At 45.8% G+C, this 25,443-nt stretch overlaps 1 protein-coding gene and 1 long non-coding RNA gene across 3 annotated transcripts; one reads left to right on the top strand and one right to left on the bottom strand.

Annotated features, from left to right (window-relative positions):
• The first annotated feature begins 24 nt into the window (after positions 1–24).
• Positions 25–1,203, top strand: LOC128784451 (uncharacterized). Of its 2 annotated transcripts, none has more exons than XR_008429491.1 (3): positions 25–514; positions 663–861; positions 968–1,203. It is a non-coding gene; the product is annotated as an uncharacterized LOC128784451 (long non-coding RNA). The 2 variants fall into 2 exon arrangements; XR_008429490.1 differs by having other exon boundaries at positions 663–883.
• Positions 1,204–6,664: 5,461 nt separating this feature from the next.
• LOC128783719 (uncharacterized) lies at positions 6,665–18,640 on the bottom strand. Its single transcript, XM_053934749.1, has 7 exons — positions 18,401–18,640; positions 18,068–18,155; positions 17,296–17,710; positions 14,753–14,940; positions 12,925–13,260; positions 7,559–7,870; positions 6,665–7,002 (listed from the first exon to the last, which is right to left on the bottom strand). Exons 1-7 carry the CDS (start codon positions 18,638–18,640, stop codon positions 6,665–6,667), a joined length of 1,917 nt encoding a protein of 638 aa, XP_053790724.1.
• Between the last annotated feature and the right edge of the window lie 6,803 nt (positions 18,641–25,443).

Raw genomic sequence — 25,443 nt, 5'->3', positions numbered from 1 at the left:
AAGCACAGCAACCACCCAGCAAAAACAGCTCTTGCTCTGAAGAACACTCCTGCTCCCCTCTTGCAGCACCTGCAGGGCTGTGGGGAGGCAGAGCAGCCCAGGGCACCCCACAGCCAGGGCTGCAGAGGGATATGCCTTGCTGCAGCCTCTCCCCAGAGAAGTGTGCACCACCTGGACATATACACTGGAAATGCAAACTGCTCCATCCCCTGTGCTGAGGAGTTCAGCAACACCAACAAAGAAAGGGAATATATAGGCACATCATATGGCTTGTGAGCAAAGTACCCTGTGCTCTCTGTGACCAAGCCTCACCTAGTTCGGATGCTGCTGACTCATGCCCAGCTTACTAGCTACTGTCCCATTAATCAAATTGTACATTTCAGTGAGCATGGTATCTGTGTGTCTCTGCTTGCTAGGTAAGGTGGTGGTGCTCCAGAGTTAAGCTGGTGTGGGGAAAGGGTGCTCCACTCACCATCGCTGGTTCCACTCACTGGCAGCCTCCACAGAGCAGCAGGTGGCAGATTTCAACCCAGAAGAGCAGGGGGAAGATCACTGTGGGGCAAAGCAATTGCCCAGGAAATCTCATCCCTTTCCCCACTTCCCTCAGAGGGCAGCTGGGATGCCTAAGGGGACTACAGAAGATTTTGTCTTCTTTTTTTCAGAGTGTTCTTCAGTGGCCAATCAGCAGCACCATTGTCAACCATTGATCACACTGGCTGCCAGAGATGAAAGAGAACAGGAGCCACTTTGTTCTTTCTTCGGTTTTCTTTCTCTCCATCAGCAAAGCCTGGTGATGTCCCTTGTTCACCCCATCCTGCCAGACTCTGCTACGAGCTATCGAAAGTATTTGCAACTCTTAAGGTGTGAATTTGCAATCTTCCTGGTATGTATGGGAGGTGTCCGGTGGAGAAGGAATAAACAAGGGGACACAGGCCCCGACAGACCCTGCTGCCTTTCTCTTTGGCAGGAAAGGGATGGTGGGCAGGGAGGTGCTGCCTGTGGATCACTGCCTCTGAGACTTGCTGGGTGGCAACGGTAGAGTCCTCTTTCCTCCCGTGGATCTGGCACAGAGGAGTCACAAACAAGAGCAGGGGATGATTCTCCATCAGGAGGGCAGTGTGGAGATACCAGCAGGTGTCAGTGCTTTGCCACAATCCACAAATAATCTCATTTATGAAAATAGCTAAATTCCTGTAAACAAGGAAGGCTCAAGGCAAATCGATTTCTTTAAACTGAAATGTAAGCCTGGGTGTTTTTGATGAGACCCGGGCTTTCTGTAATTTACCTAAAGGTAAATATAAAATAAAATATTGTGATAAAAAAAGAAGTTTTTTTATTTTTACACTAAGAAGTATAGGGTTTTTTTCTGAAAGGTTTTCATCTTTGCCTCTCAGTACCATTTCAAGTGCTCTTTTACTAGACAAAACTGCCTTTTCTTTAGAGTGGTTAAGGACCACAGCTTCTGACACATTAGGGAATTTAAAATTCTGTATTGTGTAGGGGTCTTAGACTGAGGATTCTCTCAGCCTTCCCAGAAATTTCAGGCATCTTTTCTCAAAGTTGAGCAGACAACAACAGAGTCCATCCACAAAGAGCTGGACAAGTATTCAGTGCTCCTTTCACACATAGCTTTATATGTCTGAAGATGAAAGCAGCAGAGATATGAGAAGGCCCTTTGTATGCCTTCCAAAAACATGAGAAATTTCTGGTGTACTGAGAGTGAAAACAAAAATACACTTCATTTGTATCTGCCTGGCTTGATAGTCTCATTTATAAAAGAGAAAAATGCAATTAATCAGGGCAATTCTCTTGTTTCAGCTGATTTCCAGGGGCTCAATGCTGAAAACTGGATGAAAACAATGGGTTATATTTTCTTCCATGTCTGATTTAATAAGAAAAATTACTGGTGTAGTATTTAGATGAATCATTCCCCCAGGGTCACACAACAGAGAATTGATAAATTATGCTTTCAAAGGTCTATCACCAAAACAAATTTTCTTTTCACTGTACAAACTTAGTCCCATGCCTCTGCCAGCGCTGGTTTCAGAAGAAGAATATTCTTCCTATTTCAGCCAGGGTCTGTAAAATATTTAAGACAAACATTGCAGCTACGTTTCCAAGTCATATCTTCAGCCAGAGCTGTTGGGGCCAATTTGCTTGCATCTTACTGCTCTCTTAGAACCAGGAACCCACTATCTAGGCAGAGAAAAATACCAACACAATATACCTCTGAAATAGCCTGGCATGCCAAAACAGAAGCATGAACATTTTACACAGCCTGAAGAACCTTAATTTTATCTATCTATGTATCTGTCTCAACTATTTAAAAGGACACTTCTTACATGAGTTAAAATCTTAACCCAAACCAGCTAATGTCAGGGTGAAAGGATCCCAAAGCTGAGAGGTACAGGCTACATTTGCTGTATAAAGAGAGACACATAACCCAGAACCAGTTTTATCTAAGTGAGCGGCAAGCAGGAAGGTGGCATTCTTGCTTGCTCTTTTTCCATCAGTTAGGAGAAATTCTATCCTGCATCAACACCACTTGTCCCTAGGCTGGACAAAATGCAGTGGCACAAAGGCAGAGTTGGGTGAGACTGACAACTGCCCAGCCTCAAAACAGGCAAAAATCCTAGGCTTTTTTGTTTGGTTTTTTTTGGTTTTTTTTTTTTTTTTTTTTTTTTTTTTTTTTTTAATTTTTATTTTTATGTTTTTGTTGTGGTAGTAGTATCAGCTCAGAACTTTCCTATAGAATTTATTTCAAAAATATGGTCTGTTTCCATTGATGTACAAAGTTAATCTGCTTCATATCACTTGTATAGGAGCAGAAAAATAAAGCAGTCAATTTCACTTTACTTTGCTTGCATCCTATCAGTTTTATTTCTATTTCTCATTTCAAATTCCACACCAATCTCACCATCTCCACCTACAGCCATAACAAATACTAGGTATCTGTATAAACCAATTTGAAATATAACCTTCAAGGAATTCTTACAAATTGTTAACAGAAGTAACTGGAGAGACAAGCACAAACTAATCACAAAGAAATCTCATAACAGTAGTTAGGATGTTCATCATTCACAACCAAAACTTCTGATTTCCTCAGTTATGCTTTAGTTTATTCCACAAAAGATGGTTTGTATCTATTTCATATTCTTTTTTTGTCCCATAGCTATCAGCCACTTGATTAACCTTTGTCTGTATTCTTGCATTCCTTTCATTGCTACATGAAGCCAAACACCACAGCAGTAGCATACAGCATTTTATGGTACTGTGTCTTAGTATAGCATGAAGGTGAGTATATGTATTGGTTTTAAGTGTTCTGTGACTGGATGTCATGTTCTCATTCCAGTATCATGAATGAAAAATAAATCTTGTACAGAATTTTACTTGTAAGCCATTGCATCCCTCACCCAGCTGCTGGACCTATCATGCTCATAAGCAGAAATCTCTAAAAGCTCTAAAAATTTCTACATTCAGCTAAAAAGTAAAAGAAGCTACAAACTCACACATAAACAGATACTTCCATGACTCTAAGCCCTGCTTTCCCACACTCCAGGTGATCAGCTTGTAGAAAAGAATAATAGATAATCACTGCCATTTTCCCGGGTTTGAATAGATTTCTCACTGGCATTGTGCCTTTATCTCTTCCCTCAGGAAATCCTTTTCTTTACCCATGTCTAAACCCCCTATTTCTGCCAGAGATTTTTTTTTAATTAAAAACCCAACAAAACAAACAACAAAACAAAACAAAACAAAACAAAACACTTAGTCTAAACACTAGCAGAAACCTCATGTTAAAACTCAAATAAACTGCTCTAAATTGCAAGTGCAGACTTTGCAGAATGGCAAGGGCTGAGGCCACACAACCTGCTCAAGAAGGGTACCAGGGGCTCTCCACCCCATTCCTGCCCTCCACAAACCCAGGGGAAAACCTCCCCTGTTGCCTTTTGTTTCCACACGGCCCTGTCCCCCAGGCGCCGGCCAGCGGCTGCCGTGGGTGGCTGGTGTTGAGCAACACACACCGTTGCCCCTGGGTCTCTGCTGAGATTCCAGGTAGCAGTTGGTTCGCTGCGACACGGGCAGCGCTGCTCTAAGAGCGCTACTATGACCCGAGATAAAGAGACCAAGAGAGGACACCTGTGTGCAGTTTGAAGAAAGTTGTATTGCTCGAACGCCGCAGGGACAAGTGACCCTGGGCGGGGTTCTGGTTACAGTTTTCATAGGGAGTATAGGTGATAAGGTAAAACCAATAGAGACAGTGTCCAGCCTGAATACATTACAGGTCAAATCCAATGGGAACAATTCAGGGGAGTGGTGAATGCTCAAGAGAATACAGAAACGAAACTCTCTAACTTCAGATTCACAAAGCCTTTTGCCCTTCGCGTAGCTGCACGTCACCACACTCCCCTGGCCTCTCCCCTCATCAAGGAAGAAATGAAGTGGCAATGGTGGAAAAGTTTGGACAAACCATTACTTCCTCCTTTAACAATTAGGGGGCTATGAAGAAAAAACCCCAATTGTAACAGCTGCAGCCAGTTCCTCTTTCCCCTCACTCACAAACTGTGCTATTTCTAGGCATTAGGGGGGTTTTAGAAGAAGTATTTTATAGTAAAGACCAGGTTTACTCATTCTCAACTCACTCACTTTCATTTTTGTTCACTTGGCTTTTTGACTACAACTCAGTGATTCATGTGGGATGCCCATTTGAAATACATGGGTGAGGAAAAACCAGATTACATGCTTTTGCTCTGGGAAGCCAGAAGGAGAGGAAGCAGCCTGCACTGATGGCTTCCCACAAGACCAGCATGAGCCAGGTGGGCTCATTTCTCTGTCCCTAAGTCAACAAGACTTCATGAGCATATGGTGCAATTCAGGGAATTACAGGAGACCACAGCTCAGATCTGACCCACTGCTTAGAAGCAAAGCGTGGTCAGAATAGGGAACACTCCTTGCCCTGCACTGGTACTTATCTGCCCACATGGAAATAAATAAAGTGCCCAGCTCCTCAGGCTTACCAGCTTCCTGCTTCCCACTGCATTCACCTGCCACTACACCAGAACACAAACAAAATGCACTGCATAACCTACTAACCCTGCAACTGCCCTTTTATCGCCCTGCTTCCTCCTGCAGGTGGATGGGATGCCAGGAAACACAAGGCAGTTGTGATAGATCAGGTACATTAAGAAGAGGGCTGTGAAGAGCCCTGAGAAAGAGGGAAGAAGGAAACATCTATGTGCCTTTTACATTGCTTTCCAGGAGAGGTTGCTGGAAATTGGACTTGGCACTTCCTCGTTACTCTTGGCTTGAAGCCTGTTACTCCTGGCACCTGGGTTATAAGTTCAGGCTGGCTGCAGTCTTGGCTTGATCTCTTGTGCCCTTTAGGGAAAAAGTTCAACACCTGAAGTTCAGACCAGTGTGCTGGGCTGTTCCACAGGTTTTCTGCAGCATAGCTCCTGGTAAGGGTCTCCTTTGGTCCATCAACAATACTTTCCAAGCCAGCAGCCTTACAAAATGTTGCCTTGTTTCAGACAATCCCCCGTCCACTTTTAAATTTGCAATGTTAAAATATCAAAGAGTAACAAACAATGTCAAAACCCCCAAAAATACAAAGCATGAGTTCCACTAAATGGATCCACACAGCCAGTCTGAGTTTCAAATAAATACTTTACATTTTTTTTTTACAAAACAGAATATTATAGTGTAATAAAAGAAATAAATATATATTATAAATTGCCCCTTTTTATATTTCTCTTGGAGAAAGTCACAGGAGGTTTCCTTGGAAGCTTGAGGTGCCATTTTAAGAGTTTCTCTCTTGCATGTGTAGGTGGGGCAGTTTCTCAGGTGTTGGTGCACCAAGGCTGTACGACACTGCAGGATCCCATCTGCCTGCAGCTCCATACTGCCTGCACTTCTTGGCCTTGGTGCAGGCAGGAAGTACCTGATGAAAGAGAGGTTGTTGTGTTTATTTCTTCAAAATATATGTATGTTTAAAGTGTGAGGGTAAAGATCCTGGATATTTGTATTGCCAAGAGAGTCCTTGTGTCTCTCTATGACAGGAGACTAAAGTTTTCTCCTTGCAATCCCACCAGCAGTCTTCAGCTTGAACCTAGAACACCTAGGGTATAACACCTAAGACATATGTTGCATTTCCTCCACTGCTTCTTTTTCTCCAAAATTTTCCCCAAAATCCAGGGTGCACATGCTAGGCATGTACTGCAAGGAGGATGAGGAGACTTCACAAAACTGAACTGTGGTTTTCTGAAACAATGCCACTTCACCTCAGTTTAACCACCTCAAGCTTGTATCCTGCACCCCCTGCACTAGGATAGCCTTGGTGGACAACCAGCAGTGCCTCAGCCCATGCCCCAGTGTGGCACTCTAGGCTTCCCTCACAGAGGCACAGTTTTTCTCTAAGACCACATTTTGTTTGAGGCCCATCCTCAAAGTTGCTGCCTTTGTGAGCTGCATTGGTTGTACTGGGGGAGGTTATTTTACAAGCTGCAGAAGACAGTGCAAGAGTCTGGCCACTGCTTACACAATGATTTTGTGCACAAATATAATAGTAGAGTGATGCTCCCACTGCAGCATGCCTTGTCATTGGCACAGTGAATGTTTTCTAGCTGCCAGCACTCTTGGGCACTTGTAGGCTGGCTATGCAGAATCAGGTTTCACCTTCCCAGCTGTCTGGCTGGGTGGTCATTCCTGTGTCCCTCTCCAGCCCAGTTTCAGCCTGCCTTGGGTAATGTGCAGGCAGGCCTCGTGTGGCTGGGCAGAGCCAGGTCATGGTATTGAGCACCAAGACCTGTGGGGGTGAATTTTGCAGCATCCTGAGGAAAGGCAGACCTACCCAGCAGGGCCAGGCTGGGTTTCTCTCTGGGTCACGTAGGTGCCTGAGGCAGTGGTAGAGGAGGCAGGTGAGAAGGAGAAGGGAGATCAGGGGGACCAGGATCCCCAGTGCAATGGCAGTGGCCATGGCTGGTGCCATGCTGCTGTCTGGACCTGTGGGGAAAGCAGCAGGTACTCAAAATGTGCATGAAGTAAAAAAACAACCTGAAACCCATTTCAAGCATCCCTTGGCCATTCCCTAGGGTGAAATGGGGTGGATTAGGGCACTGGGAGCACATTCTGGCATGATGCACACAAGCGGCATTGCCAGCAGACCTGTGCTTGGGGTCTGATGTTAAGGTCAGGCATGCAGAACCCAGCCCCTCTGAGCTACCCAATGCTGGCATGTCTAGGTTTGTCACATTATGTGACAGGGAACCCTGTCACAAATAGTCCTTCACAGAGACAGGGAGGCTGGGGCACATCATGGTGGGTAAGGGGACCTGAGGGGCAGTAAGATCTGAGGGGCAGTAAGATATTATGTGCCATTGGCCAGGGCATCTGGCCATCTGGTTCCATGGCACCTCCCTCCCATCCCTCCCAAGCCCAGCCACAGCTGCTCTTCCAGGTGCCTTCCCCACCTTCCTCTGAGGAGTTTTCTGATTCTACTCCAGGAGGTGCTTCCCAATTTCTGCCCTACTCCAGAGCAGGAGCAGAGTTACATACTGACCCTGCTCCAGGCTGTCTGTGGGCAGGACCAGGGTCAAATTTAGAGAAGGGTGTTGGATCATGCAGGTGATGGGGTACTCCTGAAGGATTTTGGAGTGGGTGTGGGTAAAATTGCTGATGACAGTCACGGTCTGGTTCCTGAACTTTATGTGGTACTCCCTTGGTTTCTGCTGCAGGATGCTGGGGAGGTGCCAGGTTATTTTTGGAGCTGGTTTCCCTGTTGCTGAGCAGCTCATCCCCACCATTTTCTCAGAGTCCTCAGCTTCCTCTGGATTGGGTATAAGCTTAGTTTCCAGTTTGGGGTCCGAGATGGCTGTAAACAACAAAGTGACAAAGTCCATTAATTTCTGCCTATGTTTGAGCAAAGAGCATCTGTATTTACAGTTACTTTGGAGGAAAAGCTTACTATTTAATCTTAGTTCCCCCTTCCCAAAGCCCCAGCAGTGACAAATAAATATGAAGGTGATCAGACAGCAGTCTGGAAGTGAAGAGCTGGACAACAGAAGGGGCAAGAGGGTAGAAGCATCTGTTTCAGTTCTGTTACTAGCAGCAGCATCCCAACTGAGAAGCGGTGATTATGGCTGAGTTAAAAGCAGAAGGTAGTGAAACTGTGAAGTCATATGGCCTTTTCTCTCTGAAAGAGCTAAACTGCTTAAATGAGTTAGAATTATTTTCCTTTAAAATTACCTGCAGGATTAGCTTTACTGCTGTTTAGCATTTTTGCTGTTGAGGTGTGGAGAGTTGCAAATCAAAGGACTACATGCATCTGTTTATGCAAGACAGTAATAGTGCATTTGTATGTGGTTACACCATGTGATTTCACCTGTGGAAGGTTTGTGCTTGTATAACTTTGTTTCCGCTTGTAAATGGGTTTAGGGTGAGTCATAGTATCCCTAAAAACTATCATGAAAGATCACTTTTTCTAAACAGTCTCATGCCAGAAGATTTGTGTATGTTGTCACATTTAATTTTAGTCTGGAAGAAGGATGAACTACAGGCATCATTCATGCTTACTCACTCACATGAAGCCTACTTGTTGATTTCTATTTATATAAACTGTATTTGCAGGGAATAGATAAAGAGGAGAGTTTCTGGAAGTTGGTTTCTACCTGGATAGAACTCGGGTGAGATCTGAACACCTAAGCCAAGTCCCATGTAAAAAATCGCCTGTTTATCCTTTGGCATAAAATCATGCCATAATTTAGGTCAGAAGGGACTTTAGGAGAAAGTCTAGTTCAAGCCTCTGCTTAGTTTGATAAGGTCAGTTTGCACAGGCCAATATCTAGAAAGGTGTGTTGTTCCATTTGGGTTTCTGTTGTGTGTTGTTCCATGGGTTTCTGCAAGGCAGTTCACCAGCCTGCCTTCTACTTCAGAGCATGTGCTGATGGAATACGGTTCTAAACCACGCTCTACTTCTAGGTCTTTGTTTCTGAGAATATTGCATTTTTAAAGCATTTAAGTGCAGTGGCAATTCTAGTTTTAATCAAGTCTGAATTACCATGAATGCCCTCTGTTTAAAAAAGTATCCACTGCTATAATTAGTAGAACTCCATGTGTATATTACTACTTGCATAAGAAAAATAACAGTGGTAAGTGCAATATTTATGCTAAAATTAATTTTATCCCAACACTTGAACATACCTTTATCATATTTAGCAATCCTGCTTTTAAATGAGCAAACAAAAATTCTTTTCATTCTTCTTATGAAAAACAACAATTTCTCCTTTTGTGAGGTAAACAAAGATTTTCCTGTGAGGTGTAGCAGACGCTGTGAAAAGGGGAAAAGGTGTGTGCCAGATGTATAATGGCACCTATAACCTCCTGGTACAATTCCAGATGCACCTCAAAAGGTTGTCTGTGTCTTCCTAGCCATAACTGCCAGAAGCAAGACTTTGTATACCAACAATTTTGTTGCTTTTTGTTTGTTGTTAGATTTTTTTACAAGCCTGACCTCATTTACTTACTATGGCTGTGTGAGCATAGAAAAAATAAACTTGTATTTCTCACTTTTTGCCTTAACCATAGACAAAAACTCAACACCTCCGGAGTTGCTGAAACCTCTGAGAAAAACAAGGAAAGTGTTTAGGGGGTTTCAGTTGTAACATCTCAAAATCTCCCAGGTATGAAAAGACTAGTGTCACAAACAATTTATATTTCGATTAATAAATGATCTCTGAACTTCTTTCACTCATGGGATGCATAAAAATAACATATCCACCCACAGCATTAACTTCAAATATTAGGTTGCAAAATTCACAAGCAATCAAAGGGAGAAGTCACAAATGTTACCACAGAGGATGAGGAAAACTTCTCAGTGTCTTGCCAGAAACATGTGCACTCTGCACCTGCTCTTCTTCTGATTAAGCAGTTCTCTCTCTTCTCACAATGGACCCCAATGAATGATCCTTTAGGGCTGAGCTTCTCTCTAGAAAATCTCTGTAATAGATGCACTGTCAAAACCTGTAAGTGCTTGCTTTTGCAGGAAAGTCTTGCTACGCTGTTTGCTAGTATGTGCTGGCTGTTCATGTTTGATGCATACACTTAACTGCTTCTTTTGCCTTTCATCAAAATATTTGTTTCCAGTGAAAAAGTCTTCACCTGACATGTGTGCCAGTACTTGCTTTAGTCTCTCTTGTAGATCAGTATTACAGATGTTCCCAAATTTGAGCTCTGTCAGCATTCCAAATATTTGAAAAGGGGACCTTCTGTAATGGCTTTCTGTAATTAGAGGGAATTAGGCACTGCTAAGCCTTTAAACATAAAGAGGCTTATATTTAAAAGCTTAGCAGTGGTGCTACAGAGAATGATAAAAGATTGTAGGAATCACGGTATGCTTCATGATGACAGAAGGCTTTTTCAAACCATATGGATGTTCACCCACAGTACTGTGCCTTGGTTTCTCTGTCTCTGGAAATTGTGGTGGCATTTTTCCAACTGGGCTCAAGACTTCCAGACAAATGTTGCCATCTACAGTGAAGGCAGGCAGTCTCCAAAGACAACACAGCAAATGTCCAGGGAATTTTGTGACTCAGCAAGTCTTGCCTATCCTCATGTGGCATATCCCCCTCTCTCCATACCTCTCCCTCAATCCTCATCCTGGATTTCATTCTCATCCTCTTTGTCAGTGAAGTTTGGCAAAGTATTTCCAAAGTAAAATGAAGGGGGAAAGGCAGCAGACTGTTCAAAAGAGACCCACCAAGCCTGCTTGAAACTATTCTGTTCCAAAATGGATTTTGCTACAGGGTAGGACATTTCTGCTTCTTCCTGGGTTTGCTGTTTTCAGCCAGGCAGGTCTGACATCTCTCCAGTCATACCTGTTTCTTTATTCACAGTGTTGTATCCAGTTCTTACATGGTTTCACTTCCCCTCATCACACGGCGATGGTGCCCATCCTGTCCCAGAACAGCCGGGCTTGCAAAAGCTGCAGTAATCGGGCAATTACCATCTCGTAAATTCCCTGGCAGTCCCCTCTTGAGAGCAAAGACATGGCAGCGTTTAATTTTCAACTGGTGACTCTGATTTGCTCACCCTGCCCTGAACCTCTGAGCCTTGGGAGATTCCTGCTGGCTTCACTCTCCCTCATGGGGCACCCTCTGGGCTTGTTCAGACAAGTTGTTCTCATCATTAGGAGTTGGGGTATAACAAGCAAGACTGTGACTTTTAAGTATAAATTAGCTTCAATGAAATAACCATATAACTAAACCTTCTGTCTAAAGAACTAAAACCTTCTGTCAAAGTGCCAAATGCTCAGTTTGTTCATGGTGAATCTCCAGGGCTGGTTTGATACAGCACATTACAGGAAGGCTGCCATGACCTCGGTGAGACAGCCTCTGGCAGTGGCCTATGAGCCTATGAGAGAAGTTAAACCCTTCTAAGTTGATGTGTTTTCATCTGAGATGCAGGAAGAGATACTTCCACAAGTGTGTGTGTCAGCAGAAAAAAATCCCTTTTTTTTTTTTTTTTCAGAATTAGTGCTCTGGTGAAGGATGAACCATAGCCAAAAGGTTGGTGAATTTGGGAAGGAGTTCCTCCACTTGGATAGAAAAAAACCAAACTAAAACCCAAACCCAAAAGAAATCTTTGTGTCTAGATTTATATGATTAAAAAGAATGGCATCCCTCTGCAAGGCACTTTTATGTTTTTCCTGTAATGTATAATCAGTGTTTACCCTCTGAATGACTCAGACTGGATTTCTTTATGAACTTTCCTCTTCATATATGAAATACTGCATGAATTTTTCCTCACTTCTCTTTTCTGCCCTAGTTTTCCCGAAAGAGGGGAAAAGAACTTTTGTTCCAGATTTGGTTTTCCCTTGTATTTTTCACCACCACCTCCTTTCCCCTATAAGTTAGGAGCTCCCTTTCTCCACACAGAGGACTCCAGAGACATGTGTGTGGACATATGTGTCTGTGTCTTTGTCAGCAGAAGGTACTAGGGATAAACAAAATACTCTGCAGGGGTCATATTACCAGTGACAGGGCACAGACACTGATACTCTCCACATGGGATATGATCTTTGGCCAGTTTCCCCACAGCAGTCTCATTCTGAGAAAGCTAGGAGCCAACAGGGTGTCTTCAGAGCATGTTTAATGTCTCAGCTTTCTCAGCCGGACAAAACCCAGCAGCTTTTCTCAAAAGATAAGCAGCTTATTGCTGTTAGTTCTTTTGAGTTCATCTTTTAGTCTTTATTTTCGGTTGTACTTGCTAGTTGATGATTTCACATGGAGGTGACAAATATTGCCATCTTGACTCATGATTTGTTTCAATTCTCTTCTTTAAGCTAGTTTGATGCTGACCTGCTCAAGATATTCATGTGTCAAATCCCACGAGCCGTACAGTATTTCAGCCTTCTTTTTTTTACATTTTTTAAAATAAAATCCTTTTCCTGACCCCAGCCCAACTAGTGTTATTTTTACTCTAGCTTCAAAACGGGCTTCCAGCTATTCTGGTCATGCATGTGCCTCTTTGCATTTTGAATACTTTGCAATTTTTTTACAACCAAATGCAGAACAAGTTAAAAATTGTCTGATTTCCAGGATTAGGGGGTGAGAGCAGCAGTGAAAGGAAGAAGAGGAGCACAGGTTCATGGCTGTGGCCAGGCAGCTGTCAGCACAGCACAGGGCCAGGGAAACTTGGAGGAACTCATGAGTTACATGTCATTTTTGAATCTCACTGTTGATGACTTGAAAGGGAAGAAAATTAAAGAACTGTTGAATGCTGGTTTCCCATCCGAGGTAAAAGCAGACAGGGAGAGAGCCAGGGAGAACCATTTTTCTCACATCAATGTAGCAATGTTAGGGAAGGTTTTTCACAGGAAAAATTACTTGGTCCTCAGATGAGCACACATACACAATTACAGTGCCTTACCATAAACCTTGAGACACATCCTGCCAGTGACAGCCCCCGAGGGAAATGTGTTGAAAATGCACTTGTAGCATCCTTCATCTTGGAGGGTGACTCCATGAAGGGAGATGGCTGAGGATTGGTACTCGCTGTGGGCAAAACTCACATGGCTGATGTAGGCCTTGGCTATTTTTTGGCCATTTATCATACTGTAAGTTGCTATGTTGTCTTCAGTCCCGTCCATCTCCTTCTGCCATGTCACCTGTATCACATCTTCTTTTGTGACTGACCGGCATGAAAAAGTAACATTTCCTCCTGCCTGGACTGACTGGACCTTTCTGTTCGTCACCTGCACAGAGGCTGGGGGAGAAGGAGGTGCCACACTCAGCATTTCTCACACTCTTCTGCAGCCCAACCTCAGCAGAGGCCCCACAGCCCTTTGCCCTCATTTCCAAGCAGAGCAACTCTGGAGGATTTCTCTATCCCTCCATCCAGGGAAAATACAGCTTGAAAGAACTACCCAGAGAATTTCACTGGACCTGCAACCTCTCACACCAAGCATTTTGCCAGCCTGATACCTGTGCTGCAGAGAGCACCACTGAGAAAGGCAGTTCTGGTGTTCAGTTCAGTCAATCTGCCACTGATTTGTCTGCTAGGACTGCTATCCCATGGGCAGCCACAGAGAGATTCCCCTAAACTTTCAGCCATGCTGATGACCAAACAGCTGTTGGCCCAATACTACCCTCTTCACCCTCCTGTGGCATGGGGTGAAGCAAATTAGGAAAAATGCTAAAAATTATTACAGGTCTCACTATACATACATCATGTATTCACACTTGTCAGAGACTGGCAAGGATCAGAAAACCAGAAGAAAAAAGCAAGGTAGGGAGAACCTGAGGCAAACTACATCTGTCCTCTTATCTCATCATTGAAGTCATGCTGCTGAGAAACAGCTGCAGAAGAGACCCTGCTGAAGGCCCACAGGCAGAAAACTTGCACAGAATAAATGTCATGGTATTAAAGGTCTTCAGGGAAAAGAAGAAAACAATCAGTCTCCTCTTCCAATTCGTAGACATGAAAAAATTGTTTAGGGTACAGGCAAGGTGAAGCTGACAGCTCAGCTCCACAGTTCTCTTGGCATAATAGTTTTCAAAGTTTATTTGTGCATGTCAGCATGGGAAGGGACATATTAGCAGTAATAGTTGCAGCACTGAAAACATAATTCAATTTACAAGAAAGGGAAATACCTTTGCAGAGAAGGGAGAGGCTGTCTGCAGTGCCCAGAGGTACTCTAGCCTAATCCACTCAAGAAAGCACTCTGAGATTCTGTCTATGACCATGGCCAGGCAGATTTCCATCAAAGACCAAGAAGCCAGTTGTCAAGCTGTGCCAGTCACTTTGCTTTCCAGATCTCAGCAGTGCCATAGTCAGACTACAAACCAGGATCGTGGAAGCTAGTTTGAAACTAATTCAGCCTTTTCTACATGATTTTTAAATACAAAACCAGTGTAATACATCCATGCTTTTGATGGCCTGAGCAGATACCTACAAGCACAGTTTGCCTGCTTTATAATTTGCCCATTGCAATACCTTTATACATCTCTCTGGAATTTATACATGCACTGGTGCTAAATTAAGATGTGCATGCTGCCAATGCAACCAGCAGTGAAATGCCTGAGCCCCAGGTAAGTAGTACAGTGCCACAAGTCCATGTAATCACTGGGTTTGCCCCAGGAGGGTGCAAAGTGGGGACTGCAGCACCCGGCAGCACAGAAGGAGGCTGGCATAGCCACTGAGGTCCCTAACATTGTTAGAATAATGACACTGACACACAGACAGACAAGAGAGTTACCTGGAGCAGTGGTCCAGATGCTAAAGAAGAGCAGGCAAGTGACCATCATCATCTTAGCTGTGCGCTCAGAGAGACAAGCAAGTGATACAGAGTGCCACTTCCCCTTTCTTAAACGCTTTGCTCTTACTCTAGGGACATTCCCCATGATGAAGCTACAGTAAATGGCACCTTGTGAAAACTTCCTGCCTCTATGACACAAGTGAATTTTAGGGGAGATGACAACAAACGTCAGAGCCAGAAACTCAGGTTTTCCCAGCTGTGCTGCTAAGCAGACAGGAGTACTGAGTTTTTCACAAGCACTTTGTCCCTATGGTTGAGTTTTCATAAGCACCTAAATACAAGCACAGATTTTGAAACTGGCTCAGCACCCAGTGTCTGTGGATTGCAGGAGGAAAGGCCACCCTGGCCTTGACCTGAGCTCCAGGAAAGACCATGCTGCAGTGAGTAGTGCAAATGTCCCTACAAGTAACTCAGAGGACATAGTTAGGGGTCTGCATCCATCATGTAAATCAGTGAAGACCCAGGATGTGCTGATGCTTCTGTAACACAACTCTTTTTCTAAGGTAAGGAGACCAAAGCAAGCCAAGAGGTGGACTCAGGGCCTAAGTCATGTGTTGTCTCAGGGAAAGAGCAGAGCCTTGGTCTCACCTCTCTTCCATTGAGATTGCCTCCATCTCCACAGATCCACGATCCTTCCCCAGCCTTGTCTCTTGGAAAGACAGGGTTGCCTTCCACAAGTACATACTTCCTCCTCCATCATCACCTGTGATGACATAAAAATAAGTCCCACAACTTCTCTGAGTCATTGTATTTGTGTGCCTTTTTGCTTTGTTATTGTTATGCCTGTGTTCCTCTTTCTGTGTGGGTTGTGATCACTGCTGAAACCAGCCAAGCCCTCAGCCCATGGGTGCCTCTCCTGTGGAACAGTGGGGCAGCCATACTATGAGACCTCATTTGCTAATCAAACTTCTACTGGTAAAGTGTGTTTCAAGTTTTGTTGCCTTCTGCTGAGAAGGCAGGCGACCTGGTTTCAAGACACAGCATGGTAACCTGGCTTCGCCCGGGTCACTCGGGCCATCGACATGCACAGACACCAGTGTGGTGGATGGTCAAAATGGCGTTTATTACCTTATCTCATGTGGTTAAATAGTCAAGGGGCCCTACTACGTCAAAAGGGGGACGGTGGGTCCGGCTAGGGTTAGTAGGGAGTGGAGGACTACTGGTGTTAGGAGGTGCTACATGTCTCAGGGGAAGGGTCTTACTTTCCGTTACATCCCGAAATCTTCCGTTCGCCTGTCCCTATCTACCACATCTCCCCCCACCCTTTTCACTAATAAATGAGGTAGCTATAAACCTAGGCACTAAGGTGAAGTACAAAGCTATAACTTGATAAGGGAAAAGGGGTTTTGGTAAACTTGAGTAATCTTCGCAAGGCAAGTTTGGAACATTTTTGCGACTGGCAGTGTTCCCCGTTTTTGGTTTACAGCATTTGTTGCTGGCTTATAAACAGAATGTTGGCCCGTTCCAGGCGGGCCTGAACGAATGAGACCAGCTTGTTTAGCAGGCATGGTCCGAAAGTAAGAGCTAAAAGTAGTATTGCCAGTGGACCTATCAGGGTGGAAATTAAAGTGGTGAGCCATGGTGATCAATTGAACCAGGATTCGAACCAGCTCCGTTGGGTCTCCCTGTCTTTCTTTCTCTGAGCCAATCTATCTCGGAGTTCTGCCATGGAGTCTTTAATGACTCCCGTGTGGTCTGCATAGCAGCAGCATTCTTCCTTCAAGGCGGCACACAGTCCTCCTTGTTGCATTAACAAGAGGTCCAGTCCTTGCCTGTTCTGCAAGACCACTTCCGAAAGCGAGGAGACTGATTTCTCTAGAAAGGAGATGGATTTCTCGATTCTCTGCAAGTCCTCATCGATGGTCATTTGCAGCTGAGCAAGCCCTTGGTGTTGGGTCGCAAGGGCTGAGACACCCGTGGCTGTGCCAGCTGCTCCCAGGCTGAGTAGCATTGCGATAGTTACACCTGTTATTATTTCTCTTTTGTGGAGTTGGCCGGGTTCCTCAAAAAGGTGGTATACCTCTTCATCTGAGTGGTACAGGACCCTAGGAGCAATCAGAACTTGGACACAGAAGTCGATAGCGTCATTGAATTTGGCAAGGAACACACAAGGACTCACCCCAGATCGCTGACAAACCCACATCCCAGATGCGGATGGGACCGCCCACTTATGGATCTTTCTGTTGGGCTTGACAACTTTGGTGCAGAAGTTGCCTTTCTGCTTTGCTAAGGCTGCATTGCCAAAACATTTGCCCTGGCCTATGACTTGACTCAGGGTGATTCCTCTGCAGGGAGTGTCCCATCTGCACTGGTGGGAGGCTTCAGCTGTGGAGTAACTGAAGGGGGTGTTTAAAGCAACTCCTTCATAGAAAGGAGGTTTAACATCGTAGCAAAGCCAGCAGGAATTGGTTAGGTTCGGGTTAGATTCGTTCAAGGATAGAAAGGTAGCTTCTAGCATGCGAAAGATTGGGTTTGAGTCTGACTTGGCTAAGCGGCCTATCTGGAAGGCATCCGCATGGTCGGTCGGGATATCAGTGGCCTTTGTGGGTAAGGTTTTGGGATGGGTTATGTTTTCCCCTTTCAGCACGTCTTTAATAACCTTATTGGGTCCTACCGGTTGGGGTGCTGGCGGTTGGAGCTTGATAATTCGTACATTCACCCACTCTTTTGGCCCTTTGAGGACTACTGTCCATGTTCTGCCTGTGGCCCAACTAGGGTGATCTGGTTGCAAAACTGTTATGTTATAGTCTGTGCATTTCCGATATTTGGGCTGTGTATAAAAGTTCCTATAGACCCCTTCCGCAATGGCGAGTTTTTTACAGCCGGTAGGTGCCCAGGTGAACTGTAAAAATTTATTGGGCTCCTGCGGTTGCCTCCCTTCTCCTGATGGCCTGGCATCTGTAACAATGGTTTCACAGCCCCAGTATCCGCAATATCCCCACCCTGGGTAATTGCAGTACTTTTTCCCTGGGTTGGAGGCTGGGCACCAGTAGGATAGGTACATGTACATGATGTGTGGGTGATGGGGTTGTAATTTTGGTCGTCCTGGAAACAGGTCGGCAATGTGGAACACGAAGAATGGGGTGCTCGCTGTGGTGATTTCTTTGAACACCTTGTCACTTGAAAGATGTTGCATGACCCACCTGAATGGTTGATGGGGGTAATGATCTGGGTCAGCTCGCCCTCCGGCGACAAGCCCCAACAGCAAAATCATGCAAAAACACCGTTGATGTTTGGGTCTCAGTGGTGCGGGACTCTTGGGTGCTGTCTGGCGTTTTGGTGGTTCGTCGTTTTCTTCTGGAGCAGGGGTGTACGTGTTATGGGGACGCTCCATGAGCATGTCCTGCAAACAGAAACTCACAGTTTTCATTAGTCTCATTCTGAAGGTCAGGCTTGATTGACTTAAGTGGGCACCACTTGATTTTGCCCTCTTTTTGACCACCGCGTACCCTCGCCCCGTGAACACTAGTCTCCAGCCCCGTTCCCATCTTTGACGTCCAGCACTGCGCATGGCTGCCCTTTGGGGATGGCTGAGGTCGTGGGCAGCAGTGTCTGAACTGGACCCATAGGTTGGATTGTCTTGTTCACTTCCCTCAGGTCGTGGACGAGACGATAACCTTCTCCAGACCTTTTGGGGATTACAAATACAGGGGTGTTCCACGGGCTGGTGGAGGGTTCTATGTAACCCTTTTGCAGCTTGCGGTTGACCAGCTCCAGCAAGGCTGCCATTCGAGGCTTTGACAGGGGCCACTGTTCGACCCATATGGGGTCTGATGATTTCCAAGTCAGTTTGATCGGCAGCGGTGGGTGTACGGCAGTGGCCCTCATGATAAATTTGTGATCCTGACTCCTAACATAGCAAGGATGTCCCTTCCTATCAAGGGTGGAGAGTTTTGCAAAATGTAGGGATAGATTGCCACCGTCTGTTTCGGTCCCTTTTTCGTGTGAAGTGTTATAGCCACCAACTGGGTGCTTTTCCATGCCTGGGATGGCCCTCCCACTCCGTTCACCGGGGGGACTTCTTTACATTGCCAATGCTGAGGCCAAAGCGCTTGGGGAAAAACCGAGAAGTCTGATCCCGCGTCCGCCCAAAACTGAAGCCCTATGATGTGGGGATCCTGACTGCTATAAAGGCGGCATCTCCCCCACACCATCAGGGGCTCCTTCCCTATTTTCATGGCCAGGGCCACCCAGGGGTCCCGCTCTGGGGCGTCCCCTGCTGGCCCTGTGGCACAGGCATGGCTTGTGGCGGTGGTGGATACGAAGGTGCTGCTGGCGGTGCTGCGAAACTCTGCAATTGTGTCGCTGGTGGGGGTGCGAAGCTGGCTGCCTCCTGTGGGGACATGGGGTATGAGGGCCCCCTGCCCCACTGGGGGTTGACATAGATGGGCCACTTTGCATTCGCAGCGGGAGGAGGCTGAGTGTGGCCTGCATGCCCCCTCCCCTTCCCGTTTCCCTGGGGCCAGGACCTGCAGTCCTTAGCGAAGTGCCCCTTCTTCCCACAGCTCCAACAGGGCCCTCTCGGGCATGCTTGGGGTGGGGGCACCGCCGTGGACTGCTGTGCCGGCTGGGGACAGCTCACTGCGATGTGGCCTGCCTGACCACATTTGAAGCACGCCATTGCACTGGTTAGGGTGCGGACGGCCGCTTGAATGGGTGTCAGGTGCTCCTCTCTTACACATGTCTGATCATGTCGGCCAGGCTGGCTCCGGCTGGCAGGGAGTGCAAAATGTCCTTGGTGACGGAGTTGCATTGCTGGTGCAAGCAGTCTGCTACCACAGGGCCCTTTGCCTCCGCGGGCAGAGTAGAGGAGTCTACTGCTGCCTGCAGGTGGTCTACGAACTGCATGAAGCTTTCACTCTCTGCCTGCCTTATGGTGGCCCACAGTGATGGCTTGGCCACTACTAGAAAGGCGGCACGAATAGCCTCCCTGGCGGTTCGAGTGGTGGCCCTGACTTCCTCGGCCCGCATTTGTGCGGCTTGTTGCTGAGGTGTAATCATCTCGTCATGTTTTCCCATCAGACTGGATAAACTCGAGCTGTGCAGTGGTTGCCCCGCCCCAGAAGCTTGGGCTAGCTCTTTTGTACAATTATCTTCCCATTCCTGCTTAAACACCATCATTCCCACACCGCCAAGTATCATGCGACCTATTTGTTTGATATCAAAGGGGAGCAAGTCGTCATTGCCAAAAAGGCCGTCCACGAGGGTGGAGACCATGGCTGAGTTAATCCCTTTCTCTGAAATCGCTTTGACAATTGCCTGTATGTCTTTGGGGTTTACCGGAGTATATATCCATTGTTGGTTCCCCTCTGGCCCAGTGATCCTCACCGGGAAGGCCTGAACTGTGGCCGAGGGGGCCCATTCAGCACAAGCTATTTTTATTTTTCCCCAGTTGGTGAACTGGGCTGGTTCGTGTTGTGATTGCCTTTCGGTGTGGCTTAAGGCTTTATTTGTTTTTGTTTTTAACCACGTTAGCTCCGCTCTCTCAGTTTCTGAGTCCCAGTCGGCTTCCGTCAGCTCTCCCGAGCTGGCGGAGCTGCTGTTGCTGGACTCGGAGCCGGAAGTCGAATTCCAGCGCGCTTCCGGGCTTCGGTGCCTTTTTGTGCGGCTCCGGCCCTGCCCCTCCCTCCGGGGGTGGTGCTGCTCCCACAGCCTGGGCTTGCCCTGTCGCCCGCAGGGGGAGGTCTCTCCCTTAAATGGTAGCAGCATTGAGCACGGCTCCCGATTGGGCATGCGCTCTCTGCCGCTCTCCTCCTCCTCTTTTCCCCGCGGATGTGCATTAGCAAAAACCCGCGACTCCGGGCTCTTCCTGCCGAAAGCATCTGCGCCCCGCCCATCTCCTTGGTCGCCGGCGCCATGTTCGGTTGGGTAGGGCGGCGGCGCTGCCCGTGTTTCCTCCCGAGCTGCGTTTTCTGCGTCTCTGGCTTCCCTTGTCAGTTCCTCCCAAAAGGACTGTGCGCGCTGCCGCGCCCCCGGCGCCGAATCGCTGATTGGCGGTGAAGGGACGGATGGGGAACCCGTGGGTTTTTGGGAGGGTTCCGTGGGGGGGTTTGGACTCTGGCTTGGGGAGGGGGGGAACGCGCCTGGCCTCCCCGGATCCCCGCTCTCAGGCAAACCACTTTCAGGGCCGGTTTGCGTTGCCACCCCTATCCCCAATTTGGGTGTAGCTAATAAACATGTGCGCGCGGTGCTCCATGTTTCCTCTTCCTCAAGCGCTCTGCGTAGGGCCTGTTCAACTCTACCCCATGCCTTGAGGCTTTTGCGACTGCCTGAGGATTTGGTGTCCTCGGCCAGTGTGGCCGTGCATTTCTCCCACACCTCTGGATGTAATATTTCCACGGGACGTTCAATCGCCCCAAGCTCTAGGAGTCTTGCAATAGCAACATAAAAATCTTTGAGCCTGCACTTAATTCCCCACTGCTTATGAACTGAACTCACGACCTTCGCGATGGCCTCCATGATGATCACTGGTCCGGGGACGTCTCCCCCACCGAGAGTCGGTCCCGCCGCTTCGGCCGCTGTTTCTCGTCCAGGTGATACTCGCTACCCGAGAGATTTTCTCTCCCGGGTTTTGGCACCACTTTGTTGCCTTCTGCTGAGAAGGCAGGCGACCTGGTTTCAAGACACAGCACGGTAACCTGGCTTTGCCTGGGTCACTCGGGCCACAGACATGCACAGACACCAGTGTGGTGGATGGTCAAAATGGCGTTTATTACCTTATCTCATGTGGTTAAATAGTCAAGGGGCCCTACTACGTCAAAAGGGGGACGGTGGGTCCGGCTAGGGTTAGTAGGGAGTGGAGGACTACTGGTGTTAGGAGGTGCTACATGTCTCAGGGGTGATTGGTTACATATCGCAGGATGAGGGGGGAAGAGTCTTGCTTTCCATTACATCCTGAAATCTTCCATTCACCTGTCCCTATCTACCACAAAGTTTCTGATTTCTGATGAGTGGCTTACATTTTTTGCAAATTCTTACTACTCCAAATGACTATGATTGCAAATAAAATGTTTTCTCTCAGTTGAATGGCTGCACAAATTATTATGCAAATCAGTTGCAAGCCAGCAGGCCCAATCATAAAGTGACACAAGAAATTCTCAAGCATGCTTTCACATTTATGATTCCTTTTCTCCTTAGTGGTAACTAATCTGAAAACAGAAACAGCTCAAGTATCAGTATTACTCTAAAGAAACATTTTGGATGTGCTTTTATGTAGGTTCAAGAATTAATTCCCATAAGTCTGAAAAATGCATTTGCTTCATACTATTGTCTTTTTCCTTTCCTTGAGTTACTTGCATAGTTACACTTTCCTGCAAAGTTTCTGGAAGAGCATTCTGGTCTGATCAAAATGTGAGATCACTACTTAGCAATCAAAATCAAAAGGAACTGCACTTGATTTTAAGAAGAATTGCAGCCCAACTGGTAAATATTCTTGTCAGATTTAACCAACTTATTTTCTCTCAGAAACACTCTGATCTTCCAGAACCCTTAAAAACTGTGTGCTGTTAGAGGAAACACTTTTCAATGAAGAGCAAACTTTCAGTCTTAGCAAAGGACAGAGGTGGCCCTGCCAGTGGGAAAAATGTGTTTGCTTTAATTTGTTATCCCTGGTGAGAAAGAGCTGTGTATGCTGGCTGCTCCTTCCAAGCTCTGCTTTTCCTCTGACAGCTCCTGGTGCCACAGGGAACCTAAGCCTCCCTAACAGCCTTCATGAGTCAGTGTTTGCATGCACATCCAACTGCTGTAGCATCTCTGTTGGACCACTCTCCTTTCTCCAGGGACCAGACAACATCAGCAGTTGATTAATTGCTTTAAACACATAATTTTACTCATAATGTAAGATCCATTAACCCAACCACTTATTTGAAATTTATGAATGTATCTTTAAGTGCATGAATGGCTGTTGTGTTCATCTTTGCATAGACTTTTGGTAGATTACAGACCTTCTCCTTCCTTGCCAGTCAGATGCCATGCTCTCCAGCTCCAGTCGCACTATGTCCTCATGTCTGAGAACTGCACACCATGTCTGAGCTTCGGTCACATTCCAAAGACAGCGAAAGCTTGGGGATAAATTAGGCAGAAGTAGTTCTGCAGCTACTGCTTGAAAAGCACAGCAATTTTTATTATTTTCTTACTTTCTGTTTCACCAGGATGTTCTCTTTAGTTCTGACTAAATTAAAAAAGGGACATACAAGAATTGCACAGTCACGAAATGCTAGCATTTCCCCACAGACCAAGTGACTAATGCCATTTACAATTCACATAGTTGAACTTCCAGAAAATGTTGCCAAGGGAAGTCACTCAGGCACAATTATAGTTTAAAGCATAGATTTGTCAACTACCAGGCTAAACCACTGTTTTTTCAGCCATCCAAGCCCAGGTTAACAACTGGACATCTGCCTACCTTGTCAGAAGGATCCAGTACCACCTCTCAAGAAATTGTCTGTAAAGAGAACAAAACAGGTGGAGAGGGTTTCATCGACTTCTGAATCACAGTGACTTTTGGAGGTTGGTTCCTCAGCTCTAGTTGTAGGTTGGGAAACAGCTTGTCGAATGCAATTGAACAGATCTAGAATTTTATAACATGTTTCAATAATGCCTGCATATGGCAAATAACTCTACATCTCAGGTGAGTTAGGAGAGCTGCAGTACACTGAGGTAAGGACAGTAGCAGCATCTACCAAAGTTTGCTCCAGCCTCTGGCATAGCATCAGGGCAGGCTGTGGCAGTTCAAAGCCAAGGGATGCTGCAGGACCTGTGATGCTCATTTGGGCAGGGTTACAGACAAATTGTTGTGTTTGCGTACATGTTTCAGTTCAGAGCACACAAGGGTAGCTTGTACACAGACACAGCTGTTTATCCTTGTCATGTTTGAATTGGAGGTATGTGATTGCCCCAAACTGGACTCCCTTCATCTTCTAATATCCTGCTGTCAGCTGCACGTTACAGCTTCTGTTGCTGAAATCTGGTGTTGGACTGCTTAGCAAAGTACAAAACAGAAACAAAGGAGAGGGCTGCTTAGCAGAGACCTAGCCTGTGGTGGTGTACCTCAATCTGCAAAATCACACGTTCCCAGGGGACAGCACTTGTTCTTAGAGTGTTCTGTTAACTGCCTGACACTTCTTGCCTCTGAGGTTTGATGAAATGGCTTCAAACACCTGAAGTCTTAAAGAGATTTTTTTTTTTCTGGAAATGTACAGCAATTACAATGTGTCAACTAAAACTTGCTTCCTCCCCAGCCAACAAGACCTGCAAATTATATTTCTGGTTCTTCTGTTTTTCTTCCTTGTAGTTTGGGAGAAAGAAAAAGGAATAAAAGTAAAATAATTTTTTTAACAAGGACAAAAAGGAGACAAAGAAGCACAAAAAGACTGCACTGGAAAGCTTCAGTAGCAAATGCTATGCTTCATTGTGGTTTGAAGTGTTTGGTTTTTACCATTTAGTTTGTCACAGCATTTCTCAGAAGAGCAAGATAGCTAAGCATGTGGTTTCCTCTTGTCAAAACCACCATAAATTGCTATTTCAGACTCCAGAACCTAGAGGGAGTCCATTCTGCAATACTTCAGTCACTTTGTGGAGGCCACCAGCTCTTCCCAGCACCCCACAAAGATACATCACTCATCCATTCCACCTCTCTTCCTCTCCCACCCCCACTTGCTAATGTTTGCCTACAGTGGAGGCTTTGGGGTGGTTTTTGGTTTTTTTAGGTGCACAACATCTGAGTGCTTCATCCACTTACAGTGAGATAACGAACTGCTTTGGTCACTGAGTTTCATTCTGTAAAACAGCCAGTACAAAAAACAATTCAGCCAGCAAGGAAACCACACCAAAACTGGCTACCAAAGGGTGCAGAGATCCAGTGGAAGGATGGGAAACTGTATACCAAAAATAAGGTAGGTCCAATACCATTTTACATTTATTTAAACAATAGAACTAAGAGAGTGATTCCAAAGCAAATGATACCTGCAATGAATCAGCCTCAAGGGATCATGCAAGGCACCATGGGGAGCTTCTTGATTAACAAAACATAATTTAGCAAGCAAATTAAAATAAACAATATAGTTCTTAGTATGTCAAAGAGTATTGCCTCAGGATGATGTTTACGGAGGTGACATCATCTGTAAGCTCCCAGCACTGAAAGTCTGCTGAAGGCAGGAAGGGAGTCCATCCTGGTGAGGAACAAAAGGAACAGAGAATACTTGTCATCTCCTCCAAGTTTCCAGGCAGGAAAACTACACTTAGAGGAGATTCTCCTTGCTATCTCTTATGCATTGGTACCATATCTCATAAAGACAAGCTTTTATATACACTATATGGAAATAGACTAAATTGTACAATATATTTAAATGCTGTACATTAAATATGTGAGTATCCTATAGTTACGTACAACAGTGGTTAGGAATAGATTGTCTCCTAAGGAATTATAAAGACAGAGGAGGATGATCAACAGGAACCACCTAGGACAGGTGGAAAATTCTTTTCCTTTGTCTTCTTGGTAGGTCAAAGAAAAGGTCATGCAACCTCTGAGTACTGCAGTCTGACTGCTTACTTGGTCTTAAGGAGCTCAGACAAGGCACTCCATTGCCAAAATTCAACATTCCTCTTGTTTGCAAAGAGAACGCATCTCTCAC

This window comes from Vidua chalybeata, chromosome 2 (assembly GCF_026979565.1).
Source record: "Vidua chalybeata isolate OUT-0048 chromosome 2, bVidCha1 merged haplotype, whole genome shotgun sequence".
NCBI classification, from domain to species: domain Eukaryota; kingdom Metazoa; phylum Chordata; class Aves; order Passeriformes; family Viduidae; genus Vidua; species Vidua chalybeata.
The sequence above is the reverse complement of the archived record's forward strand: the minus strand, read 5'-3'. Positions and strand labels throughout refer to the sequence as shown.